The sequence below is a fragment of the Lontra canadensis genome, unplaced genomic scaffold, assembly GCF_010015895.1.
Source record: "Lontra canadensis isolate GAN:19392208 unplaced genomic scaffold, GSC_riverotter_1.0 scaffold118, whole genome shotgun sequence".
Classification (NCBI taxonomy): domain Eukaryota; kingdom Metazoa; phylum Chordata; class Mammalia; order Carnivora; family Mustelidae; genus Lontra; species Lontra canadensis.
The window spans coordinates 1,094,923-1,122,675 of NW_022631112.1; the positions used below are offsets into that span (position 1 = coordinate 1,094,923).

The 27,753-nt window shown below is 33.7% G+C and overlaps 1 protein-coding gene across 2 annotated transcripts in view; it reads right to left on the reverse strand.

Moving 5' to 3' along the window:
- The window catches only part of CSTF3 (cleavage stimulation factor subunit 3), a 67,832-nt gene that overhangs the window by 25,738 nt on the left and 14,341 nt on the right, over nucleotides 1-27,753 (reverse strand). The window contains exons 2-3 of one of the 2 annotated variants that reach the window (XM_032841002.1): nucleotides 27,115-27,216; nucleotides 26,897-26,992 (exon numbers count right to left, since the gene is read on the reverse strand). In XM_032841002.1, coding sequence (XP_032696893.1) covers nucleotides 26,897-26,992; nucleotides 27,115-27,216 — 198 coding nt within the window. Of the gene's footprint in view, nucleotides 1-4,354; nucleotides 4,391-26,896; nucleotides 26,993-27,114; nucleotides 27,217-27,753 lie in introns of those variants that run through there. The other variant, XM_032841003.1, reaches the window with a different exon arrangement.

A 27,753-nucleotide genomic window follows, 5' to 3' on the forward strand; every position in this document is an offset into this window, starting at 1 on the left:
GAAAGTTTCACTAAGCAGGCGAAATCCAGGCCATTAATGAGAAAAAAGGTTTGTATAAATCATTGACACGAGTTTGTGGAATTTTCTGTGGGACAGTGAAGACATCCACAGGAGAAAGAACATGTACTAGGAAAGCAACATGGCTAACTGTAGTAGAGGTCCGCTACAAAAGGCCTAAGCAGAGTTTAAATCTGATGCACAAAAAATTGGATGTCACCAATAAGCAACAGAAACAATGGCTCATCAGTAGTAGGGTGGGAGGTGCAGGTGAGGAAGACTGTGGCGGTGTTAATGCTATGGGATGAAGCAAGCAGGGACTAGCTGACAGAATAATAGCTAAGAGGCTGTTGCTGTCATCCTTAAGTAGGCTGAATTTGGAGGAGGGGAAACAGGAAGAGAAAACCAGTAATATAGAGGGAAGAGCAACAGAAGTATTTTTTCATGAGAATAAAAATAAAAAATGTTATGGTGGGTGTTGTAAAGTTTACTTTTTATTAGATTTAATATGAGATGCCCATACAAAGGTACCTGACCAGAAACAACTTAGTCAGGAGATAAGGTATTTGTTTTCAAATTAGACTGGGGATAAGGAATTTGTATTCTAGTCATTTGTTTTAAAAGAACATACGTATATATACCAGAGTGTATAATGCCTAAGACATTAGGTATATTCCCTAAAGCAGAGAAAAAGAACAGAAGCCTAACGAGTACATAAGAGAAAAAGGACAAAATCCCATCTAAGTAGTGAGCACTGTAAGAAGGGGAACTGGTGAATGGTAGGATATGCCACAGGTCAAAAGGAATGTGGGAGTAAAAAAGATCAGTGGATGTGGTGATAAAATGTATAGCTATCTATTACAAATTTTTTTTTTAAATATTTTATTTATTGATTTGACAGAGAGAGATCACAGGTAGACAGAGAGGCAGGCAGAGAGAGAGAGAGAGAGGGAAGCAGGCTCCCCGCTGAGCAGAGAGCCCGATGCGGGACTCGATCCCAGGACCCTGAGATCATGACCTGAGCCGAAGGCAGTGGCTTAACCCACTGAGCCACCCAGGCGCCCCTATCTATTACAAATTTAAAATTAAAAGTTGAAAGAATTAAACTTGTTGGAAGTTGAAATCAATACAAAATACTGCTAACATTAGCAGCATTTATTAGGTATTTAATGTATGTTAAGCACTAATCTAGTAAGAGTATATAGACATATTAACTCATTTAATCCTAAAATACCACTCAAGTAAATAAAGTACTATTTTTATTACTTAAAGATGAGAAAACTGAGAAGGTTCAGTAATTGCCCATGACTGCACAACTGAGCACTTAACGACTACGCTCTATATTGATCTTTAGCAAGATCTATGTATGAGGGTGTTCACTGAAAAGACTGCTTCTAATACACAAATTTGGAACCTTAAATGACCAAAGGCAGAATGACTAAATTATGCTTTGTCTAAACAATGGAATGGGGTGGGGCGCCTGGGTGGCTCAGTGGGTTAAAGCCTCTGCCTTTAGCTCAGGTCATGATCCCAGGGTTCTGGGATCGAGCCCCGCATCGGGATCTCTGCTCGGCAGGGAGCCTGCTTCCTCCTCTCTCTCTGCCTGCTTCTCTGCCTACTTGTGATCTCTGTCAAATAAATAAATAAAATCTTTAAAAAAAACCCAATGGAATGGGGTATACATATATACATAAAATTCAAAAGCAATGATGTAGATTTATAATACTAAATAGAAATATCCTCAATATTCTAGTTTAAAAGTGGAATTTAAAAAATACACACACATTTGGTATGTTTACCCTCTACTTATCCTCTAACTCTAGAGTGCAAGAAACATAAGCTAAGGAGAAATGCACACAGTTATCACTGGGAGAATTCAGAGTTGTTTCAGTTACATATTTCCATAACACATTTTCTATAACACAATTTTACTGCAGTAAAGAGTTGGAGAGAAAATCATAGTTGATTTGGGGCAGTGAATTCTTCTGAGTAATGTACTGGTATTTTTCTCTGGTTATAAACATCTCTATTCTAGATTCATTTTTAAATGCTCTGAAATTCTTAGCCAGGCCTACAAAGCTAAAAAAGTTGAATAAGTGATAGGTAAATCAGGCAAAATTGACTTCAACCAAAACCACCAAAGCTAAAACTTTCAACTAAATTTTTTTTTTAAAGATTTTATTTATTTATTTGACAGAGAGAGATCACAAGCAGGCAGAGAGGCAGAGAGAGAAAGCAGGCTTCCCGTGGAGCAGAGAGCCTGATGAGGGGCTCAATCCCATTGATCCATGGGATCATGACCTGAGCTGAAGGCAGAGGCTTTAACCCACTGAGCCACCCAGGCGCCCTTCAACTAAATTTGATTTTGCCCCAAATACAGGGCATTTGTCAACAATCCTCACTTGACATCTATAGACACAGCCTGTTTTCACTTAATGTCTATAAAATCTTTGCTCCCGGGAAAAAATATTTTGTCAACATTATGCCAAACATTATTTTTGAAAGAATATCCTTCAAATTTTGAGTAAGAAAAATAGAGCAGTATATTTTACTTTTTGAGAAAAGTAATTTGGTCTTAAGTATCAAAAATCACTTATTATCAATGGGCTCAATTGGTTTTGCTACTCTAGCACCATTATGCCACCTCTCCATCATTCTCTCAAATCTGCCTTGTGGGACAGAAATTCTTACATTAGGGGCACCTGGGTGGCTTAGGCAATTGAGCATCCACTCTTGATTTCTGCTCAGGTCATGATCTCAGGGTTGTGAGACGGAGCCCTGCGCTCCATGCTGGGTGTGGAGCCTGCTTGAGATTCTCTGTCTCTGTCTCTCGGTCCCCTCCCTTGGTCCCTCCCCCACTCACTCTCGCTCTAACCCTTCCCCCACAAAACCCCAGTACATTAAAACTGAGAATGAGAAATACGTACAATCATTTGAGATCTTTCAGCTAGTAGGAATGTCAATAAACCAATTTTATAAGCTACTGATCGCAAAAACGGTATCGATTCCAAAATATGCACCCTAAGTAATGCTTAAGCAGAAGTACTGATTTTCTTCCCTCAAACGTCTAACAGTTTCTTTCCAATCTATTTATATACTGTTTTCTATGCTACCTTAGTTTTCAACTTTTATGAATTGTACTCTTAATAAAATGAAAACCCCTCCAGGCTAACTTAAAAATACTATTCAGTAATATAATTTCTCTAGCATTATTACAAGAACTTTATGTATCACCTTAGAAAGTATCTTACTCCACTTATTTGCTGAGTTAATCTTCCATGAGTATAGTTATACAACTTTTTTTAAAACATGTGGAGTGGAATTTTTTTTTTCCAATAATCTCTACACCCAACATGGGGCTCAAATTCAGGACCCAAGAGCAAGTCACATACTCTTCTGACCAAGTCAGGTGCCTCTAAAAGTGGAAAAAAAAAGAAAAAAAAAAAAGTGGAAAAAAAAAGTGGGAAACCATTTACTTAAAACTCTTTTTACTTAAAACTCTTTACAATTCTTTCTTCTCTTAATATATTTCTCACTACATATGCAATTTCACAAATTGAGAATTGCTATTTAAAAAATTAATAATTATCATGGGACAAAAGCCGTAGTCCTCTACTGTGAATCATTCTAGTTTCACTAATCAATTCCCTTCCCATTTTGATAAATTCATAACAGTATACCATTTTGTTTGCCAATTTTTAATGACATCATAATTTTTTCCATTCATTTCCATTTTTCCATTCATTTTATATATGCTTTTACATTGCTAAATCAAGTATAACGTTGATACTAGATATGTAGTATCATGGGTAATACATCATCTGGACTTTCCTAAAATCATTTCTGGAAAACAAGATTATGCTTCCATAAAAAAGTGGAATAAATTTAGTGGATTACATTTCTCTAGTTTTGGAGCAACTTGCCTACTCTTCAATTTCCTTATCAACAGATTCATGAACGTAGAAAAAAAATCCCATTTCTAAAAAACTTACACTGCATGCCTCAGTCTAAAATATTACATTTTTTAAATCAGTGCTTCTATTCAAATACTTTTAATTTTAGATCAGAAATTATAATTAAGTTCTGCAGCTCTGCCCTTCATATCCTTCTCATTAAAAAAAAAAAAAGCCCAAATCAACATTTGTATGACTCAATTCTAGCTTTCTCAATCCTACATGCATAGTTATTAAAATGACCTAATTCTATATTGCATTTAAATATATGCTAACCAAATAATCTCCCAATCATCTTTTCCACCAAATTTGTACATTTATCTAATCTTTTCCTCTCTATTCCTGGGCAAACTATACAGTGGCCATTATTACTAAAATTTGGAAGCAATTTAAAAGGCCCTTACCTGGCTCATTTGAAAGATCATGGCAGCAACTTTTGATAGTGAAATAGCAATTCTAAATAGTCAATCTGAAGAAATTGTAATAGATGTGTAAAGGCAAAATCGTATTTGTTAAGTTTCTTATAAAGCAAAAAAACGGAAAACGATATAATGTACAACAGTAAAGGACTGGTTACATAACATTATCTAGAATGGACTACTTTGGCTTAAAAGCAATTTGGTATAAGTAACACATGTAGAAAATCTAAGTTATAAAAAGTCTTAAGATTTTACACATAGGTACACATAGAGAAGCCAACAGTGGAGTAAGGTAGTAGCAATACGATTTTTTCCCTTTAAACTTTTCTAGCTTTTCTGTAACAAACATGTATTGTGTTACCCTTTTAAGAAAGAAAAATATGTTTTATTTTCCCTTTTAAATAATGACAAATTCACTATTCCTCTCATCTCTTTCCTCTTAACTTCCATTTATTTGATGCCACTTCATTATGCTTGACCTTTAAAATTGAACCATTTCATTCCAAAATTTTTATTCACCTACATATTTAGCTTTTGTGACAACTGTATACGAAAGCCTGCTATAAGAACTGTATTTTTTCAGTATTCCATTGGCTCATATGAAAATGAGTCATCATTAAAAAAATCCCACAAAGGCACTGACTTTCACCAGTTTATTTTGCAGCACCTAGAATAGTTCCCAACATAGAACATTCAATAAACAGTTGCTAAATTGAAGTTACTTATGGAATTAATATTATACTAACTTAAATATGGAACTGTAAAAAGGTAAATGTGTAACTTTTATAAAAAGCTATGAGTTCTATAATTCTTGTTAAAACTTGTTAAAACTTGATCTGAAAGGGGCGCCTGGGTGCTCAGTGGGTTAAAGCCTCTGCCTTCGGCTCAGGTCATGGTCCCAGGGTCCTGGGATCGAGCCCCGCATCAGGCTCTCTGCTCAGCGGGGAGCCTGCTTCCTCCTCTCTCTGTGCCTGCCTCTCTGCCTACTGTGATCTCTGTCTGTCAAATAAATAAATAAAAATCTAAAAAAAAAAAAAAAAAAAAAAAACTTGATCTGAAAAACCCAACCTCCATAAAATGGTTTAGAAAGAATATTATACTGTCAGTCAATTTAGAATAACAATTTTATAAAATAGATTAAGGACTGACTAAAATGCTAATATGGATTTTGAAAGTTGATTTTTCACATGGCTTAGACAATTTCATGCAAATACCCAAATCAATTTTTTCATTTATTCTCTTAAAAGTTTTTATTTCCAGTGTAACACTGCTTCAAATAACCACCTGAAAGATGAGAAATTGGGGCTCTGACGTGAGGTTTAAATAAGTAGACATAACTAACCAATTATAAAGAAATAAGATTGAGACCTGAATCTTCTTCTTCTATGATGGATATGTTCCAAAATTCAAATTCTGCTTCTATTTTTATGAGTTAAGTCCTACTTTAAAATTTTAAGTATTTATTATCTCCAAAATGTTTATAAAATAACCTAATAGGTACTTAAATTTTAAAACTTTTTTCCTTACTTCATAAGTTCCTAAATGACTTTCTCAAAGCAGGCCTATAAAGGCTTAAGGGAAGTATGCCCTATTTTTCTGCAATTTATATAGTTTGAAATGTTTGGCTTATATTTTACATTTTATCTCCTCCAAATACATGTTTGTGAGGACATTTCCCAAAGTGATACCACCAAAAGTAAAGAATTAAGCTCAAGTTCTACATGGAACGCTGCCATTAAGGTTTCAGGGGACAAGAAAGAAGGATTATAGTGGCATTCTTGTTATACAAAATAGACCCCCACTGTGCTCACTTAAATGTAAAGAAAGCTGAAAGGGGAAAAAAGCTGAATAGGAAGTTCTGGATCAAGATAATATTTTAGCTTATAAATGAAGTCTGGAGGCTCCTGTCATCTAATAAACAGATGGTCATTTTTCCCAGCGGATTCTAACACAGGTCTGTTTTTGTCTGGGCTTTCCGTGACAGGTTAGTGCAGCTGTCAGATTATCAAAGTTTGTGACACATAAGAAGTAATAGGAAAATAAGTTTCCTACTGCTCAGAGTCTCTAAGAAGCTGAGCTGACAGCCCTTTTCTAACCATTACCTAAATCTAAGGGAGGACAGAAGCCTGGGACAGGACCATTCCTGCCCCACCCCCATGCCCTCATCCAACAAAATGCACACAGACAAGGCATAAAATAATGTAGAGTTGGACTTCCAAATTGCTACATTTGAAAACCCAGACTTTATAAGTGTTTAGTTACCTCAACAATTGGGAAAACTAATTTAAAAATGTTTAATATTAAATAAATCAACAACTAAAAAAGTTTTACATTAAATAGTACAAATATAATCTATGTAATATAAAATTCACTTCAAAGTGATTTCCATAATTCTTAAAAGTGCCTTCATGGTTTTGATGCTTGTTTTTAATTAATAGCTCAAGAAAATTTATACTGTGAATCAAGACTGTTCTTCACAAATATTTTATAGTCAAATCAATTTAAGGGAAAAAAGCAAGTAACTAGCAAAAGAAGTATACTCTTACAAAATCTTCTTAAAGGGGCACCTGGGTAGCTCAGTCATTAAGTGTCTGCCTTCGGCTCAGGTCATGATCTCAGGATCCTGGGATGGAACCCCTCGTCGGACTCCTTTCTCAACTCCCTAGCTACTATTCTGCCTACTTGTATGTTCGCTCTCTCTGCGTCAAATAAATTAATCAATTAAAACAAAAAAAAATCTATTTAAAACTATTACCATTACATTCGGGTATTTGAGTTTTCTCACGTCTTTCTAATGTTGAGTTGCAAGAACATAGAAAGCTCAAGACGTGAGAAAAATAACTTGTAAACATAAGATTTAAATGGGAAATTACAGGGTTGATCAACTAAATGAAAAGCTAAGCACAAAACATGTATTTGAAAGAAAAGTATTGAGAGCAAGTCAAGAACACCAAAATAACAAAGAAAAATATTGGCTTTTCATCTCAGAGCACATTTATCATTTCTTCCAATTTGTCCCTGAGAAAAACATAAGCAATCAAGAAAATATACTATTTAACTTTTATGTCAAAATTACTTTAACTTTTAAATAGCAAATTGTGAAGAATCCCTTAACTCCCCTAACATATAATGTTTCTGCAAATAAGAAAAAGCAAAACAGAAAAACGTGGTAAGGGTATTGTATCAGGGCTCAGAAAAAGAAATCCAAAGTCTTTAAACATGCAAACATGCTCAATCTCATTCATAAGAGAAATGCCTATTAACCACACAGAGATTATTTACCTATAAATACTGGCAAAAGTTTTAAAGTATAGTAATATATTGCATTAAGAGGATGTGAAGAAGTGAAGTTTTCCAAGGATTATCAATGGGATTTTAAATTGCTACCACCTCTGCGAAAGGGAATTTGGATATAGAAAATTCAAAAAAATCCCACACTCTTTGATCCAGCAACTCCTCATCTAGAAACTTAATCTACAAAATATTCACACAAATGGAAATGACATATAGAAAGACATTCAACGGGGGTGCCTGGGTGGCTCAGTGGGTTAAAGCCTCTGCCTTCGGCTCAGGTCATGATCTCAGGGTCCTGGGATCGAGCCCCACATCGGGCCCTCTGCTCAGCAGAAAGCCTGCTTCCCCCTCTCCCTCTGCCTGCTTCACTGCCTACTTGTGATCTCTCTGTCAAATAAATAAAATCTTAAAAAAAAAAAAAAAAGATGTTCAACGTTCAATGCAGTAATGTTCGTATTACAACAAGTCTGGGAAGAACCTAAATATCCCTCAGTAGAAGATGGGTTAAGCAAAAAAAGCACTTGTTAAAAAAAAATCACTTTTAAAATTCATTTTAAGTAATTAAAAAAAAAAAGCAAGTGCAAAACACAAGAGGCAATTATTCATGTAAAAGTACAAGAGAAAAACATAGGCTGAACGTATTTCACTGAGAAGATGGGTGGCTCAAGGACAGGCAGATGAAAAACCTTTCACTGTAGGCCTCGTTAGTAACTTGGATTTTTGAACCATATTTTTACAAAATAGATGTACTTTAAAACCCTAAACAAACCCTCCAAATACTCTAAAAATGTACAAAAGACATGGGATATGTATTATGCACACAGAAATTAGTCTCCCTATTTCACTCATTTTTAATTAAGTAAAGCCCTTCACCCAACATGGGGCTTGAACTCATGACCCTGAGAACATGAGTTGGATGCTCTACCAACTGAGCCAGCCAGGCAGAAATTAGATGTATAATACGGTTTAACTATTTAACTAACAATATATTTTAAGACAAAGAATTACTTTTTCAACTTCCAAATACTTATTAGAATTTAAGCATTTTAAAAAGAAATCTATCACAAGCTGATAAAGTACAGAAGCATTACCATAAAAATTTAACTCATAATTTTCAAACATAAAAATGGTATTAACTAATGAAATAAAATACTGGTATAATTCAAGATTATTTAGAGTGTTTTATCAGGTATTAATAATACTTAACTACTATTTAAATGATTACAAATGGATAAAAATATGACTGAAAGTCAACACTTACACTGTTCTACACAAACTTTATAAGCTTTGGCACTAAAGCAATCAAATAAGATTTACCAAATTTATATGATAAACATAAAATTCATAATTGCTTTCTTTTTAAAAAATAAACTAAAAATAAATATTAACTACAATTCTAATAAAGGCCCACTCAAGAGAACTTTCATTACAACAGAATGAATTTGGGGGAGAAAACTTATTAAGGAAACAAATATTCAGGGTAACCTCATGGATACTTACTTAAAATTCCTTATCATGTATTTTTTTAAGCTTGAGGAAACTCTCTGTATGATTGGAAATGTCCAAAAGTATGTATCTTTGACGATGCTGATGTTGTTTTATTAATCTTGCCTAGAATTTCTTTCATCTCCATAAAGATTTTTTTTCCTGGATATAGAGCTTTGACATCTATTTTCTCTCAGCAAATTGAAGTGCCAATTCCAATGTCTTCTGGCTTGCATTGGTGCTGTTGGGAAGCTGTTGATCAACCTGCCAATCCTTTGCTCATTTGTCTTTTTGTAGATAGCTGTTGCTGTGATTTTTCTGGTCTTGTTTTCTATGGTTGCATTTTCATGTATCTATGTGGAAATTTTTTCTTTTTTTTAATATTATTTGGGATCCATTGAGCATCCTGAACTCTGGAAAATTAGTATTTAGCTCTTCAAATTGTGCTTCTGCCCAATCTCTCTTCTACTTCTGAAACTTCAATTAGACACATTTTCACTCTATGCTTGGTGGCTCTTAATCTCTTTCATATTTTTAATTTCATGGTTTCTTAAACTCTAATCTGGATTTCTTCAAGTCTCTCTTCAATGTGCCTAATCTGTTTTAACTCAAGTCAACCTTAATTTAACTGAAGTCTTTGCTGATCTTTTTCTGCTGTATGTGGTTTCCTTACATGCTGTTTTTAATAATTGAAACCCTTCTCCTTGGAAAAATATTTGTGATTTTTTTTTATGGCTTTTGTGATGAAAGTACATTCTTCCAGAAAGGGTTTGAGTAAACTTCCTGGTTTATTAAGAGCCTAAACTCAGACTGAGTCCACCCTACATTAATGGGGTTTTGTTTTGTTTTTGAACCACCCAAGTACTGTTTATTTTAACCACAAATCCATTCAAAGGCCAACTCTGCTGTACTGTATCAGGACTTCCCCATTCCACTCTGGTCAGGATCACAGTAAGTATCCTCAGGCTCCTCAACTTAGGCTGATAGCCCAGAGTTTTTTCTGGTTCACTGTCATCCTGAGTATTACCTACACAGTTTTAAAGGGGAAGAATATCTTGAGCAGACTTGGGCTCCGATTTTTGTTGCCTGAGCCCTTGGAAGCATTAACAGTTGCAGCTTGTATTCTCCCAGTGTGGCAAAGACTCTCAGGGTAAAAACAACTGAGGTATTCCGCTTATCTCCCAGTGTTCCTATTTTTGTTTTTCTGCGTTTGTTTTGCAGTTAGTTTTGGCCTGGCAAATCCTTACTATCCAGTTCTTCCATCAGGCTTTTATCAAATTCAGTCCAGCAGTCTAGTTGCTTTCAGTGAGAGTTGATCTGAGTAACAAAGTTCACCATACTACCCAAATCTTCAATATGTTTCATACTATCTAGCTTTCAAAAAACTTGCGGAAAAAAATTGTACACAAACTATCTTGAAAAGTAACTTAAAACTTTAAAATCCAATGCTCACCGAAACACTGAATCCCAAAGTTTAAAAAAAATATATAGAATTAAACAAACCATATATTACAGAATTCCCAAGTTAAGTGTAATTCAGTTCTCTGAAACACTTCATGAATCCAGCAATTTGAGTTTAACGTTTGCTATGCCCAAGTAAGTGAAGCTTGGGTGAAAATCACAAGAACAAAAAGTAAAATGATAACTAGTATTTAACACAGAATTCTATAGCTTTTTTTTTTTTTTTTAAGATGAAAGCTAGGGTAATCTTTTATATTTATTTGTCTTTAAAAATAAATCTATATAAAGTTGTTTATGGATTAAAAAGGCCTTTATGTATTTCAATATTTAATATTTTAATATAGTATTTTAGTTTTTGCAAAAAGAATTCCCACCCATCAATCAGATGCTGGCATTGTGTACATATATATTAGTCAAAGTTGTGAAAGAGGGTGGGGAGTTAGAATGTCTACGCTTTACTAATTTGACAAAACCACCTGTGAAATCTCATAAATCAACATGTGAAAACTCAAGTTTTAATCATATATATACACATACAAATGTCTCAGAAATTTCACTCCAATATAATACTGCCAAAACTTTATTATTACTTGCCAGGAATTTATTTTATACCAAGTTTTAAAGTTTTATCTGCAACTATTACAGAACCACAAGCAATTTTTTTAAGTTACTTCAAAATGGTAGGTCAATTAGTAATACCCTTTAAATTGAGTAATTCTTTAAAAACACTTCTGGGTCATACATCAAGATAATTCTAAATAGCAATAAAGCTTAATCTATGATACCTAATCATCTCAGGCTATCAGACAAAAACATTTCCTTTGCATTCTTAGATAAACTGTAAGAACACCTTTTGTAACCTGTTAACAGTAAAGCTATTAGATGTTTAATTTTATAAAAAAGAATACATTTTGTCATAAATTGATACCATACTCTGATTCTTAGAAATTAAAAATCAAGGGACACCTGGGTGGTTCAGTGGGTTAAAGCCTCTGCCTTTAGCTCAGGTCATGATCCCGGACTCCTGGGATCGGACCCACACTGGGCTCCCTGCTCAGGAGAGTCTGCTTCTCCCTCTCTCTCTACTCCTTCCCCCAAAACTTGTGCTCACTCTAATAAATAAAATCTTTTAAAATATTGAAATTCAAGTTGTAAAACAATATAATCTCAATTTTACTTCCCACTGCAATTTTTCATCCAACAAAGTACCACTGTATGTCAAGCATCATTCTCAGTTCCTGAAACCTAACAGAGTACAAAAGAGAAATTATAAACACAGTATTATAGGTGAAAAAAATAAGAGAAAAGATTTGAGTTTTGATGAGTTGGGAATGGGGTGACAAGTTTTCATTCAGTAGCCATAGCATATCTCTCAGTGAAGATAACACTTTTTCTTGCAGATTTGAAGAAAGCAAAAGATTTACTTAAGCAGCTATATCTTTAGAGCAGACAACAGAGCTAATTTGTAAAGAAAAGCCTGGAGTTGGGAATATGTCTAGAACATTTAAAGAGGCCAGTGTGACTGATGAAGAGACTTTACTACGTGAATTATCTACCATACAGTTATCAAGCACAAAATTTTATACTGAATCTGGTATCCCACTATTTATCCCTCATATAGACTAATTAAAAACGAATCAACCTATCTGCATTTGACTAATAACTGATGTTTTAAACAAAATTTACAGATATGAACTCAGTTAAAATGTACGAATTTTATTATTGCTATACCAAATTCCACTTGGAAGAGAACTCTGGTTATTGTAATGGTTTTGAAGGTTCTAGAAAGCAGCCAAACCCAATCAAGAACCAGAACTCACTAATTCAGTGATCAAAGTTGCAGTATAACCCTCAATTACTCTTACAGTTATAAAAACACTGTTTCATGTAATACCATTCTAAAATGGGGCGCCTGGGTGGCTCAGTTGTTAAGCGGCTGCCTTTGGCTCGGGTCATGATCCCAGGTCCTAGGATTGAGCCCCACATCGGGCTCCCTGCTTAGCGGGAAGCCTGCCTCTCCCTCTCCCACTTCCTGTACTTGTGTTCCCTCTCTCGCTCTCTAATAAATAAATAATATCTTTAAAAATATATATAGATCATTATCACATCAATATAATTATTAATGCTTCCCTCCTTATTAACTTAACATACTGCTATAAGCAGACAATACTCCCACCCTAATAATTTTTGGACTTTATGAAAATTTGAAAACTTAGAAACTGGCACAGCTTTACCAAAAATATGTTTGGAAACCAGCTGTTGTGCTTTTTTCTTAATTTTAGCCAGTCTATGTATTCCAAAAATATTCACAAGACATCAGGACATGAGTTCCAGGGTTTTCCTCAAAATAAGTTTCAATAAGTGTAAGTGGCATTTAAAAATCTTGGTTAAATGTCCCTTTGGTTCAACTGTCCCTTTTAGTGCACACTTGCACATTAAACTCCATGTTTAACCAAACTGAGGTAGTAAAGTCTCAAGTTTCTTTCATAATAGAGTTCATAAAATGAATGAGCAATCTTTTTTCCTGTGCGTAAGTCAATCTAGAAACTCTATGTTACTGAATAAGCTAGACACTGTTATGTGCTATCCTAGGACTGGCATTTAGTAAAAACATTTTTACTTATGGTGAAAACTTTTCTAGGAACCAAATTGTTTAAAGCAACCGCTCAGGGGTGTCTGGGTGGCTCAGTGGGTTAAAGCCTCTGCCTTCGGCTCAGGTCATGATCCTAGGGTCCTGGGATCGAGCCCCGCATCGGGTTTTCTGCTCAGCAGCGAGCCTGCTTCCTCCTCTCTCTGCCTGCTTCTCTGCCTACTTGTGATCTCCGTCTGTCAAACAAAATCTTAAAAAAAAAAAAAAAAAAAGCAACCACTCAGATTTTATCTACCTATAAAAAAAATAACTAGTTTCTACCTTTGTAAAGGTTTTTTTCTCCCCCCAAAAGAACATTTGGTCAATTGTTACATTTTCCTCAAGCTATCTGAAGACTATTTCAGGGAATAAAAGGTCTCATAGCTTCTTAAATTCTCTTAAGTCTGAAATGCCAAGTAAAAATTAATGAAACCAGAAGAGGATTTCTAACCAACGTGTATCTTTCTTTGAAAAGTGAAAAGGAAACTTCCACTCAGTTAACATCTAAATTTATGTAGGCATGACTTAAAACAAGAACCCAGAATTATGTTCTCTCAACTTGCTGTTTTCCTAGAGCAAAATTACATTCACCTTACTATTTTAGCCATTAAAGTTTTAGATATTCAGGCTTTTTCCTCCAGTTCTATTTTCTAACAGCTTGGGTGCAATTATTAACTATAGAGCTCATATGTTTTTGTAACTAAGAAATACTTCAAGTAATAGTCGTAAGTCATCTGGTCATCTGTTTGAAATAGTGGGAAGGACTAGAAGTGAAATTCAGCTTACCAACTATCAAGCTGTTTCAACTGCTCAAATAAAACAATGATCTTTTTTTCTTGCCTCTGTTGAGGCCTCAGCACTAGTGGTTCCCTTTGCAGGGATTCACAAATTTCGGGCCTGTTTAGAAATCTTGCTGTTCTACATTTCCTGGACCAACCTCCCATATTGTTTTCTCTATTTTAGCACCTATCAGCCATGTTTCTCTACAACAAACTATAACTTGTTCACTGAGATGTTCATAGCATCTTGGTGTCTAGCATCTATTTATGCTAGAATTAACTTGCAAGTTAATTCCCCCATCTTCTCCTGATACATGAAGTGAAAGCAGGACCTGAAGTAACATATTTTCATGTATTTTGTCGATAGCCGAATAAAAACCTATGAAAATATGCCCAGTGACTTTCTGAGAATCTGTAAATTCAATAGTCAATTGTACTACAGAAAAAGAGTATAAGACTTTGGGAAATTTTTATGAATATAACCCAGGCAAATACATCAACAGACATCTGTTAAGTTTTCATTCTAGTAAACGTCCACTGATTCAGGGTACTTTTAAAGAACCCACATATAAAAATACTTGCCAAAGGGTTTGCTAATAAAATTCTGCATATTTTAATCTGCACATCATTTCCTAGAAGTTAAGCTACAGTTATACCTTTCTCCCTATTCAGAAAGGATTAGAATAAACATCACTGTATACACTAAAGTGAATTTCTACCGTTCTTCAATTATGAGAAATTTAAAACTGCAAAATTATTTTATAGGCAAATAATTTGAATTTTTACATTTCATAGATTTATTTAGGATCAATTGAGCAGTATTAGGAAGATGAAAAACAAGATATTACAGTATTCAGTGACGTAGACTGGAGAGAAACTATAAGTTACCAATAACTGGAAATATTGGCCCAGTTTCAGTAACTATGACTTTCCCATTAACTACAGAAGTTTAGATTCTCGGAGTCCGTGGATGGCTCAGTCATTAAGCATCTGCCTTGGGCTCCGGTCAAGATCCCAGGGTTCTGGGATTGAGCCCTGCATCCGGCTCCCTGCTCACCGGGAAGCCTGCTTCTCCCTCTCCTACTCCCCCTGCTTGTGTTCCCTCTGTCTCTGTCAAATAAAACCTTTTTAAAAAAGAAAGTTAAAAAGGAAAAGTTTCGTAACTTTTAAAAAGAGCACTAAATGTTGTGCCCCTCTGACTTCAATTTTTCATGAGGTTTTTTCCCCCATAACTTCAAGTACTTTAAAGATTTTCCCTTCAAAAAAACCCACACACACACGCACAAATAAAATAGTCTATCCTACCAGAAAGACTTATTTTGCAAGACTTCCACACTTCTATGGAAAGAAAAGGTTAACTGTATAGTAAGCAGATACTCAAAAGCTAATATTCTTCACTAAATCCTAAATTCTGGTCTTGATTTAAGAAAATTCCATCCTAATAAAACTCACTGCTCATTAAGTAGAAAGTAAAAAGTACTATTCTCATATTAATGTTGAATACAGTTTTAAAGACCATGTCCTTACAAATTAAAAGTCCAGAATTAGTAAGATTTGTTAGTGTTCAGAATTCCTTTGTTACCTGAAATTATATCAAAATACCTAAGGTTAAACTTTTTTAAAACTGTGAAAGGTAAAAATACATAGAGTAACAAAGTAGAATTTTAGAATATGTTACAAACCGTAAGATGAAGCTGCATGGAAGTTACTATACCATGCCAACTTCTAAGACACTTTTAACAAATGTATGTGGTTGTTGAGTGGCTTATACATCATCTATTTTTCAAAGAACTAGATGCTCAAACCCAAGAATTAGAACACTTGACTATAAACCTCTTTCCCACTTTAAACATGAGTTTTGTTGATGCTAACAAAGTTGTTTAAATAATCTAAATCTCAGAAAAGCTGGTCATCTGGGAAAAAAAGGATGGGTAATACACACATACCTCAAAAGGTAAACTGTGGTTAATCAAATATCCCACATAAAGTACTAAACACAATGCCAGAATATATTAAAACAATAAATTTGAGCTATTACCATTGAGGCCAGTAATCAGAATAAAGGAAAATCACTACAGTAAGATACAACTGAAAATCAACTATGAATTTTTAAAATGTAACTTGAACTCTTTATTTCTAAAAATCTGTTCTAGAAAAATCTTTCACCTCCAAAAATATCTTCATTAGGTAATGTCCACAGATTTTTTCCATAAAAGTAGTTTTACAGATCTACAATAAATATATAAATGAAAAAACATTTGCTTACATTTAAGAACTCCAGTTCAATTCCATGCATATTTTAGGTAAGAACCGCAAAAACTTTAAGTTATTGCAAATGTATTTAAATTTAGAAAATAAGTTGCCTCTTGGTAAAAATATAAAAAACTCCCACCTTCCTAACATTACATTTCTAAAGAAAACTTTTGTCTAGAAGAGTTAATGGGACTTTTCCATTTTTATATAGATTATTGGAACGAATACTTGAATTCACATTAGTTTTTCCTATTCAGATAGGGAAGAGATGAAACTGAGAAATGAAAAAACTGTGTGGTAAATTTAACTTAAACACAAAGCACAGGAGAAAAAAGACCATTATCGGGGAAGCTGGGTGGCTCAGTCGGTTAAGCAACAGACTCTTGGTTTCAGATCAGGTCATGATTTCAAGGGTTGTGAGTACAAGCCCCAAGTTGACTCCACAATAACCACGGAGCCTGCTTGAGACTCTCTCTCTCCCTCCGTTTCCCCACCCCCTGTTCACATGCATGTTCTCACTTAAGAAAAAAAAAAGAAAGTTTAAAAATTGGAACACTGTAAGGGGAAAATTCAAATAATCTTATCACAGAAACAGGGAATTTTAGAAAAAACAAGACCTGGGACAGCTGAAAAATGTAAACATGAGCTGCATATTAACTTGTATTAGAACACTACTGTTCTTTTTCAGTATGATAATGGTATTGTGGTTATGCAGTAAAATATTTTTTATATAAACAGAAAAAGATAAAGCCTGTATGCCTAAACATAACATCCAGTCAAGGTAGAAGGTCTATAGGTATTTAATATTCATGTTATTCTTTCAGTTTTTCTTTTTTAGAATTTTCATAATAAAAATCTGAAAAGGGGAGGATACCCAGCTGGTTCCGTCAACTCTTGATCTTTGAGTCATGGGGTTGAGTCCCACATTGGGCATGGAATATACCTACTTAAAAATAAATAACCTGGGGCATCTGGATGGCTCAGTGGGTTAAAGCCTCTGCCTTCAGCTCAGGTCATGATCCCAGGGTCCTGGGATTGAGCCCGCATCCGGCTCTCTGCCTGCTTCTCAGCGTACTTGTGATCTCTGTCTGTCAAATAAATAAAATCTTTCAAAATAAATAAATAACCTGAACCTTCTTATAAATAAACAATGGAAGAGCTTAAGTACAAAATCCTAGGTCACCAGATTTCAAATTCTGTGCCATTTCTATTTCTCCATACTACCCTTTATAACCTACAATCTCCCACATTTCTTTCAAGAAACGACCAATTCTTCAAACATCTTTTCTGCACTACCAAAAATTGACAATGCCACTGTTGCAGTAATAGATAATCAGGGATAAATGTACTACTGCAGTTGAGACACAAAGCAAATAACCACCCCCACAATTAAAGGACTGTGTTGCAGACACCTATATGTAAGTTCTTTTGACTTGGAATATCTGTTCTTTAAATGTAAATCTCACTATTCTGTGAACTCACCAATTCAAATTTACAATCAAACAGCCAGCTTTTAGGAAAATACCACTTCTATGGTTTAAGCAATCTTTAGTTGCTAATAGAGAAATTATTTCCTTTAAAGTGTTAGCTTTCAAATTTGTGCCTCAAGCAGCAAAGAAATTATTTAAGTAAGTACTTTAAAAATAAAGCATTTGCAAACACAATGAAATACTTATCTAGATAACTTTTCTTTTCTAGACTTTTTAAACTCACTTCCTAACCTATTTTAAAGCCAAAGACCTGATGATTTAAAATATATATATATATTCTTATTTGAAAGAAGTTGCCATTTAACTAATAAATCAGTAAGATACTAATTTTCTGTGGCCTACAGTGATTCTCATAAAACTAGTTAAGTTTTTATAAACCTATGAGTTGAGGAACAAATGTTATCTTCCCCATGTGATTTATGACAGAATTTAAAGGCATTACTGATAGAGTATGAGATATGAGATTTGGAAAACTTGCTACAATCATAAACCACTGAAATACTGTAAATCATCATTTTTCTCACTAACTACTGTTTAAAAGAAAAAAACATGGAGGGAAGCCTTGGTTAAGCGTCTGCCTTCAGCTCAGGGCCAGGCTCCCCGCTTAGCGGGAAGCCTGTTTCTCCCTCTCCCAGCTCATGTCTCTCTTTCTCAAATAACAAAATCTTTAAAAACTAAAACCAGTTACTATTTAAAAAAAAAAAAAAAAAGTGGAAGCAAGTAAAGAAAAGCTGGTACTCTCCAATAGTTCTCAAATAAACTCGAAGTTTGAGTCTATTGAATAGAGTACCTACTTACACTCAACAATAAACACACACACACACACACACACACACACACAAACTAGGTAATCTGTCAGGAGAACATCAATGATTCCTGACAAAATTGATTAAAATTTCAAAATGAAGTGGGTGGTTGCTGAATGAGAAACAGGAGTTTTATAGTCATAGTATATCCCCAGTATTTTATTAATGACAAAAGGAGAAATAGTAACTATACAATGGAGAAAATGGTCAGCACGGACATCACCAGTAAGAACATCATGTGCCTCTGGATGAGATAGTGAGGACACACAATTATTTACAGCTTCTCAGCTATAATGTATAAAACCTGAATCTGATGAGGAAACACCAAAGCTAAAGTTGAAGAACAGTTCAACATCAAAAGAGACTAAAGAGGAATGACAATTATATATAGTAACTTTGAAGATGCTAATCTTACTAGGAAATTGCTATAAAGGGCATGATTAGAACAATAATAAAAGTAGAACATGGACTATAGATTAAAGTTTGATTAATGATAGGGTTCCAGAATTTTTAAATGTTTCTATATGAGAAGATCTGTTATTAGAAAATACACCAAAATGGGGCACCTGGGTGGGTTAAGCAACCAATTCTTGATTTTGGCTCAGGTCATGTCAGGCCCAGCATGGAGCCTCCTTGAGATTCTTTCTCTCCCTCTCCGTCTGCCCCTTCCTGCCTCTTAAAAAAAAAAAGAGAGAGAAAAGAAAATACACTAAAGTGTTAAAGGTTGTGATGTATGCAACCCAACCTCCTATGGTTCAGGGAAAAACAGGATTGATAAAGCATGTCATATGTTAAAAACTGGTCAATCAGGGCAAAGTATGTGTAAGAGTTCTTGTATTGTCCTTATACTCTCCTCTAAGTTTAAAGTATTTTCAAAAAACAAGTTAAAAAAGCAAAATGGCATTTTACAATCGATAAAAGCAAAGCTCTTACTATTCAACCCATAATAAAGCTGATTAAATCACGAAATCCCCAGTGACTGGCATGCAATTTGAATCTTCCACTCTAAATGATAATCTAAAGTGATGTTTATGCATTTTCTCACCTAACGTATCCTAATTAAGAGAACGACAAAACCCCAAGAAATCACTTATTAAATGAGTTAAATAATAGTTTAAAAAATGGTAGAAGTAGTTAAAATAAATGTACAGATAGTACAGGAAACATTTTTTTTGTTGACAATCTTCCCCAAATACTTTTAAGCTCCCTGAGTGTCTAACACTTCATGAGATAGTTTGTTAAGGTAATGAGATTTTGACATTAAAGTTTAATGAAATTTAGGTATTACTTCAGCTCTTCTGCAAGTATCATTGATGCAAAAATTCTCAATTTTAAGATGAAAAGAGCCAACTCTCCTAAGGACAGCTATAGACTGAAAAGAATAAAATTACTATTTTTAAAGAAGTCTTACTTGATTTAAAAGCTACCAAAAGCCACTGAGGGAAAAAAAAATTTTTTAAATAAGGAAACAGTTAAAAATGGTTAAGAAACAATACACTCCTCTGTGTGGTGAAAAATTCAGAAACCTTACTACAAAAATAGCTAGAAATAATGACCAGTTCTTTGTTGGAACACTCCATTTTCCAACCCCCCCAAAGAATGAGTGAGTAGTATATATAAAGAGTCACGTACTAATTAAATGCATGGATATTGGCTAATAATCTGAAAATAGTAAGATGTGATGGTGTTCTTGTTTAAAGACTCTCAAGGGTTAAGGGTTACTTATCAAAAAAAAACAAAAAAAAAAAAACCAAAAAAAAACCTGCAGTGATTTTAAGCCATACTCTCCAACTAAAGTGGTCCCCCCTGAACAATGGGATTCAAGAGTTTCTTACTTAGATGATTATACTGTTTTAATCAACAGGTTTACAGAGTTAGAAAATTGGGTTTCAAACCCACAAATAGAAGTCAGCAACTACAAAACTGTCGAAGTTCATTAATAAACAACCACAACCCTGCCTGCAGATCTAAAAAAATAGTCCCCATACTGTCGGGAATACTACCAAGTACACAACAGACACTTCTAAGATTACTTCTAGATTGATTATATATTGAGTGATCTATCACAGTCTAGTCAAAAGAGCAAGCCAGGAGACTAATGAATCACATTATAATTCAAATACAGGTAGTATTCTGTGAGGTATGAAACACACTCACAGCAATAAGATTCAATTACTGCCTTTTTAAGCCTCAATTCCCCAAACTAGATGCCTGAACACCTGAGTTTCCACCTGGCCATCCTGTGGAGACTGAGTCAGCATTAATGGTATGCTAATTGCCAAACCTGCAGGGTTTAAAAGTTTCCCAGGTGATCTTATAGCACTGTAGTTTCTAAACTTTTCTTCTAAGGAGTAATAATATCTTGATTTATTTCACTCACATATGAGTTGGCTAAACTAATTCATCTTATCTTCCAGCTATGAATTATGGATTTAAACTTAATGTTCTCTTGGGGTTTAAATATCCAATACTTGCATATTCAGTTTGTTGAATAAAAAAATTTTCAAGAAAATCATAATCGCAAAAGGGTCAATACTTTCTTTTTCTTAAAATTCAACATGAAAAAGTTACAGAAAATGTTCCCATTACCAGATTCTTTCCCTTGGTATGATGTGAGGTGATGGGTATTAATATTGTGGGTACCATTTTACAATATATGTATATACTGAACCTTTATGTTGCATACCTTAAACTTATGCAGTATTATATGCCAATTATGTCTCCACACAACTGGAAGAGAAAAAATGACTATTCCCCATATAGACATATGTAAACACTAATAATAATATTATCTGTATATGCTAAAACTAAAATTTTATATTAAAAAAAAGGACATAATTGAACACATTATATCACATAAATAAAAGTTATTAGAAAGCTTAAAAAAAGCTTTGGGACCATTCTATTGGCCTTAATACATTTCAAAGCATTATTTCAAAACTACATTTCAATCCTTTGACATTAGATTTTTGTTTTGATTTAGATCACTTAGTATTACCAAACTGAAAATTTTTCCTTGTGGGGTGAGGGGGTTACATGGGTCTCCTAGCATACAAGTTGGTAAAACTTACCCCAGGTTATGCTTCCCTGAGCCTTAGAAAAGTCGTTTAGTTTCTCAACAAGTTGTATTCAAAGCAAATATTCACAATTTTGTTGAAATTGCTGTGGATTCTGACTATGTGGGGGAAAAAATTTATACAGACTTCAATTTATGCCATTACATCAACTGTTTTCTGTTCCAAAGTTGCTAAGAGCACAACTGTTTAGTAATAAAAATTAAAGTTAAAAAAGTTAATTATTTACAAGCAAATACATGCATTCTTGTCCACATTTCAAAATACAGCTTTTTAATAGACATCACCAGTATATTTTAGAAATCTTCAGTTCTTGGAAGTGCCTTGAACCAGACTCATTCAAAAAGGAAGAGCTGTTTGCAAGTTGAAAGCACAAACTAAACAAAAACAATAAACCCATTAGAAAATATTTGAGCCTTTGACTTCAAGAGGTCTTTTTGCTTGTTTTTTAAGAGAAAGTCAATTAATTGCCACCTGGTTTCCTTATGCTCATGTTAGAACCAAAAATGCAGAGCACCCTCAAAAGGCTTTTCTGTTTGGATTAGTTTTATTTCCAATTATGGAGATTTTACTCTATAATATTAGAAAGGGCTTATGTGTGTTTATTCATGGATGCCATGATGCAGCATAATTCTAATTAATACCTCTTGGAATAGGGGAAGTGGGTCATATACCAAAATAGTCCCCTAAGATCTTGTATGATGCCCCACACTTGAAAAAAAATAACACTATTAGGTATTATATATTAAGTATTGTTATTCCACAAATGCCCAAGAAATTTAGGCTAGAGCATTATCCACAGGGAAACTACAACTGCATTGACCAAATAGCCTTTTTTGTTCCATAAATTTTAAAGTATGTGTGCTTTTTATTAAAATCTGGTTAGAGATGCCTTTTCCATTTTCAGAATATACCATAAATCTTATTACACAAAATAAAGTAAAATCTAAAGAAGTTGGGTTAAAAATTTGAGTCTTTTCCAGAGGAAAAAAGATGGAGCACTGCATTTTCAATGTTTATCAGTGACTGCAAAAATTGTAATTTTGCTTTATGAAGTGGAGAAATAGAAATATATAAGCAAGTAGGTTGATTAGTACAAGGTTTTACTTGAAAATAAATCACTACATTTCACATAAGACACTAAACTATCTAGAAGATAAAGAACAGAAAGTAAGATTTTTAAGAAAAGAAATATTATCTAAATTAACTATATCTTTCTGCAAAGTAGTTTTATTATACACTGCCTGGGTAAAGAGAAAAGGCCTCAAGGGGAAAAGAAAAATGTATAGATCAAGTTAGTATCAGTGAGAAACCTAAACATCTATGCTACAATAATGGAAGGGAATATGGACGAGGTAGTTCAATAAAACCCGAAATAAAAGTTTGCTACTTTTAATAGTAAACACACAAATATCTTCTTTGTTTTAAAAATAGTATGTAATTATTCAAAGCACTTTCGGATATATGATTACTCAGTTCTGTGTTTGCAAATCATTCCTGTTTTTTTTTACACCCCTACACTACATTTATACATGCATTTGAGAAACTAAAAGTTAAAGATCACGTTGTGGTTTAGAGTACAATCTGAATAATCACACAGACATGGACCAACATTTATTACAAACAGGAAAAGAGCAGATCTATAAGAAAAGAGTACAGGTTTTTTAAAAGAGATTGCAAGCTCAAGTATAGAAAAGAAATTATAATCTATATGATAATGCAATAATTTTATCTGCATTTAAAAAATCACATTGCTCAGGATATACAAAACATTATAACAGTAGTTTGAACTGCTACTTAGAGGAATTAAAACAGTATTGACAGTGGAGAAGTTTATTTCAATTTAGGTCACTCATGTTCCATGCTGAGTTCACTTCCATTTTCCAAGAGGAAAGGTATTTTTAAGAGTCATTTTTTTCCCAAGTAGAAAGGTTATTTTGAAAAACTGAAAGGTATACTTTACAACCCATTTTATAAGGATTCAGTTTTTAAAATCTTTTAAATAAAAAGCAATCAATTCTCTACATACTTTTATTAAAGAATTACAGCTTTCACAGATAGCAAAATACATTGTTGCTATTACCAACAGCATTACCTTCTTCATTTCTCCTCCAGCTACGAATAAAAATCATCACCCTTTTGTAGAAAAATTTCTTATGAATGTGGCCCAATTCAAAACAAATTACTTCTACCAGTAAAATATTGTATCTTACATGTTGTCACACTGATTACCTAGCTACATGAAACGCTACAGAAACCACAAGGGGAAAAAAGAACTTCAAAAAGAATATGGCAAAACCATAAATGTTCTCAATTTTGTGAAATTTAGTAACCCTTCTGACTACTCCAAAAAGCATTGATGTTCTAACTGGGTATTCCACTTATATCTGATGTTTCTATACAGTTAACATATGAAACACGAAAGTAATCTGGCCTAATTCTGAATTTATGTAATTATAATAAGTACATAGATGTTGGTCCTAAATGTCCTTTCATTAGACAACAGAGAATTTTATCTCCAACAATTTCTATGCTTTAGCAAAAAAACTAAAAGTAGGTAATGAGCTACCCTTTGAATTTTACACAAGTAGCTAGGTACTGCAGATGCCACTGAAGAGAAAAGCTGATACACTGGCAAATATGAAAAATACCAGGTTAGTGTCATTAGCTTCTTCACTAAAAATTATTTATATTATACTCTCATTTGCAACTGATGCTGAGGTTTCAAATTTAAAAGCAAAAAACCCAAAAAACCACTTTTTGCTACTTTGTTCTGAAGATTTACAAATTTCTTTGCAGAAGCAAAATTATCTCTTGTTATCAGTGATGTATGTATTTTCATTTGAAAAGAACTAAATGTATTAGGACTCATATGCAGTGGTTTGGCTGACCATAAATAAATGAAACATATTTTTCCCGCCACGAAGTACCGAGTTACAACAAATGTATTAAAAAAACTTTATTTTCTTGAGAGTGCATACAAAGATGTTATGTAAACACTGTTAGTATTACCTTTAATGTGAAAACATTTCTTATTACTTCAGATTTTACTGTTTTATAAATAGGTCATGTGTCTCCAGAAACATTAAAGGCCACAATGGGTGTTATGACCAAAGAAAATTTTAGCCTCTTACAGGCTAAACAAAGTACAAAATGTGAAAATAAAAAAATAAAGAGCAAATCAGGAAAGAGAAAAACACAGCTCATGATATGCATTTATGAATCAGCAATTTAACATTTTAATTCCTAAACCAAAAATGTCAACTTTACAAAACACACATTAATATATATTCTTCACCATTTTTCTCAAAAATATGTTTTATACATACATTCATATTTGTGTATATGTGTGTGAAATAACTGCAAATATTACCAATTAAATAAATTGGGCAACTGCTAGTAGCTCTGAAACAGTAAATGGAATGAGCTTGTTATGTAGACAATTTCAGCCCCCTGAAATAACATCTGGTCTTAGGATTATTTTTTAGAATGCAGTTGGTATTTTAGCTAGGAAATGGGAGAAACATACTGTGTTCATACTCACAGAATGGAGTATCTAACTGCCTATTTCAGTTTAACGTATGCTATAATAAAATACATGAATAAATACCTGAACATTTGAGAAATTTCTAAAACTAAAGGAAGGACTGTTTCATTATACAAAAACTATTATGTATCAATTATGTTCATTTCTGATGAGTTTGCATATAAGCTAATGTGTTTGTGAAATCAAACTGGAATGCAGACCAAGTACAGGTGATCCAGGTTCCTTGCTTTAATGAGTATTACAAAGCAGCACTGGGTTCAGCATACTTCAGACAGGCCTACTCACTCACCTGGTGAATTCCACGCCAGTCTACTCTGATGATTAAATATATTAAGGAAAGAAATGGTCCCAAAGGGTAAGTGATGAAACCTTAAGGATATGGTCTTGGGCCAAAACCACAACCAAACTCCATGTAAGGTACAATCTCTCACACATACAAACACACACACCACATACACAACCACACACACAAAAATTTAACACACACACACACACACACACACACACAATGTTCCTGCTATTGTCCAATAATTCCCTCCCACTCCCAAAGTAATACACTATAAACTACAGCACAAATAGAGTAAGTACACTGTAGCCTCAGTTTAAACTGGGTGTCGGTTGGGTCCATTATGAGAAGCACATCACAGGTGGCACTGTGTTGCGAAGTCTGTTTAGTACTACTGGTGACTAACACGCTCTGAATAGGTCCAAAACAGACCCATATATTACCAAATTTTAGTCATTATGGAAAAATGTTATGAGGCTGCAGTGTATTTGATAATGTTGAGAATTTAGATTACAAAATTAACATTCAAAATAAGAATACTTCATAGTATAAGTTATAAAGAGAAATGGATAGAATTTTCACTGTAATGTGGATACCACTCCCATCTCACCCCTTCCATCCCAATAAATTATAACCTGAAAGATGATTACTTGGTGCCACTGGTATCAATACATTAACGCTTTATTATCATCTTGACTGCTAATTCCAGTTGTCAAAAATGAACATTTCCCTTCTAATCATAATCAAGAATGAGGACCTTACTCTTTAAAATAAACATGCCTGATGTAAAATTTTAAGACCGTTAGAAAGCAAGAAAAAGAAAGAAGTTATCACTGGGTAAATTATGATTACACATATTTGAATCACATTAGCTTATTCCTGAGTAATGTAAACTTTATCCTATTAAAAAACCTTACCTTCAAATTACCGAAATGCTTACATTTATTGACAAACCATGCATTTTCACAAAAACCTGAGATAATTTTTCACCTAACATGTTTCATTTGACCACTCAATATACCCTATGAAACTAAGTTAATATTTCTGTATTTTCTCATAATACCATTCATATTAGTTTGTAAGTAGGAATAAAAAGAAATGCGTTCTAAATAAATGACACAGGAGGCAATAAATTGACACATGACAAGTAAATAAAAGGCTAAAGCACTCCAATACCATTGAAACTGTTTTAATGTTGTTGCAATTCCAAAATGCAACAATCATCAGCTTGTAAAGACCCAAAATTCAAAAATTCATTTTAATTACTCCTTCAAACCTATTTTACAAAATAAAGGCAAGAGACATTTAAATCCTCCTTGTCCTAGTTGTGCCATCTATGTTCCTAACTTGTTTTCTATCACTCTAGTGTATGCTGCAATTCCCATCAGATGCTATATAAGAAAAAATAAAATAAAATATTAACCTCTGCTTCAATGTATAGTTTCCAGAATCTGCCAGAACTGGGGAACTGGGCAACAAGGCGTTCATAAGTCTTCCGTGCTTTGTCTATAGGTTGATTCTAAAATTGAAAACCAATAAACAGCATTTACAATGTTAAGATTATGAAAATATTATTTACTGCAGAACCAAGTAGTGTGATTGGACCCATAGAGAAGGAAATGTAATCCTATATCACTAAACCTGTGCCTCTCGAATGAGAATGCTCCAAGCGTCAAGGTCATATGGATTCTCTTCTAATTTCTTTTCCGCTTTCTTCACCTTCTCTGGGACATACTCAGCTGCCTGGAGGAAAGAAAAATAAGGAACTGATGTTACTGTTTTAAAAGTTTCATGCCTAATTTAATCCAAGCACAGTTATCAGTCCCCAATACAAAGCATAAAAATGTCCTTTTACAAAAGAGGCCTGCATTTTCTACAATCTATATATACTATGCTGTCATAAGTCACCTGCATAAAAACAAAATTCAGTGATCACGTACTTTTAAAGCCATTATTAAATTTAAGCAAACCCATCTTTTACATAAACATAAAGCAGCCATTCTCAAACACTGTGGTCTCAGGACCCCCTTTATACTCTTAAAAATTACTGAGTATGCCGAAGAGCTTTTGTCTATCTGATTACTTCAATATTTACTACATCAGAAATTAAAACTGACAAAAATGTTAAATATTTATCCATGTACAATAAAAAATTATTTACATGTTAACATAATGCTTTTATGCAAAATAAATTTAAAAATTCAGTGAGAATATCCTATTTTATATATTTGCAAATCTGTTCAGTGTCTGATTTTTTTTAAAGGTAGGTAGCTGGATTTT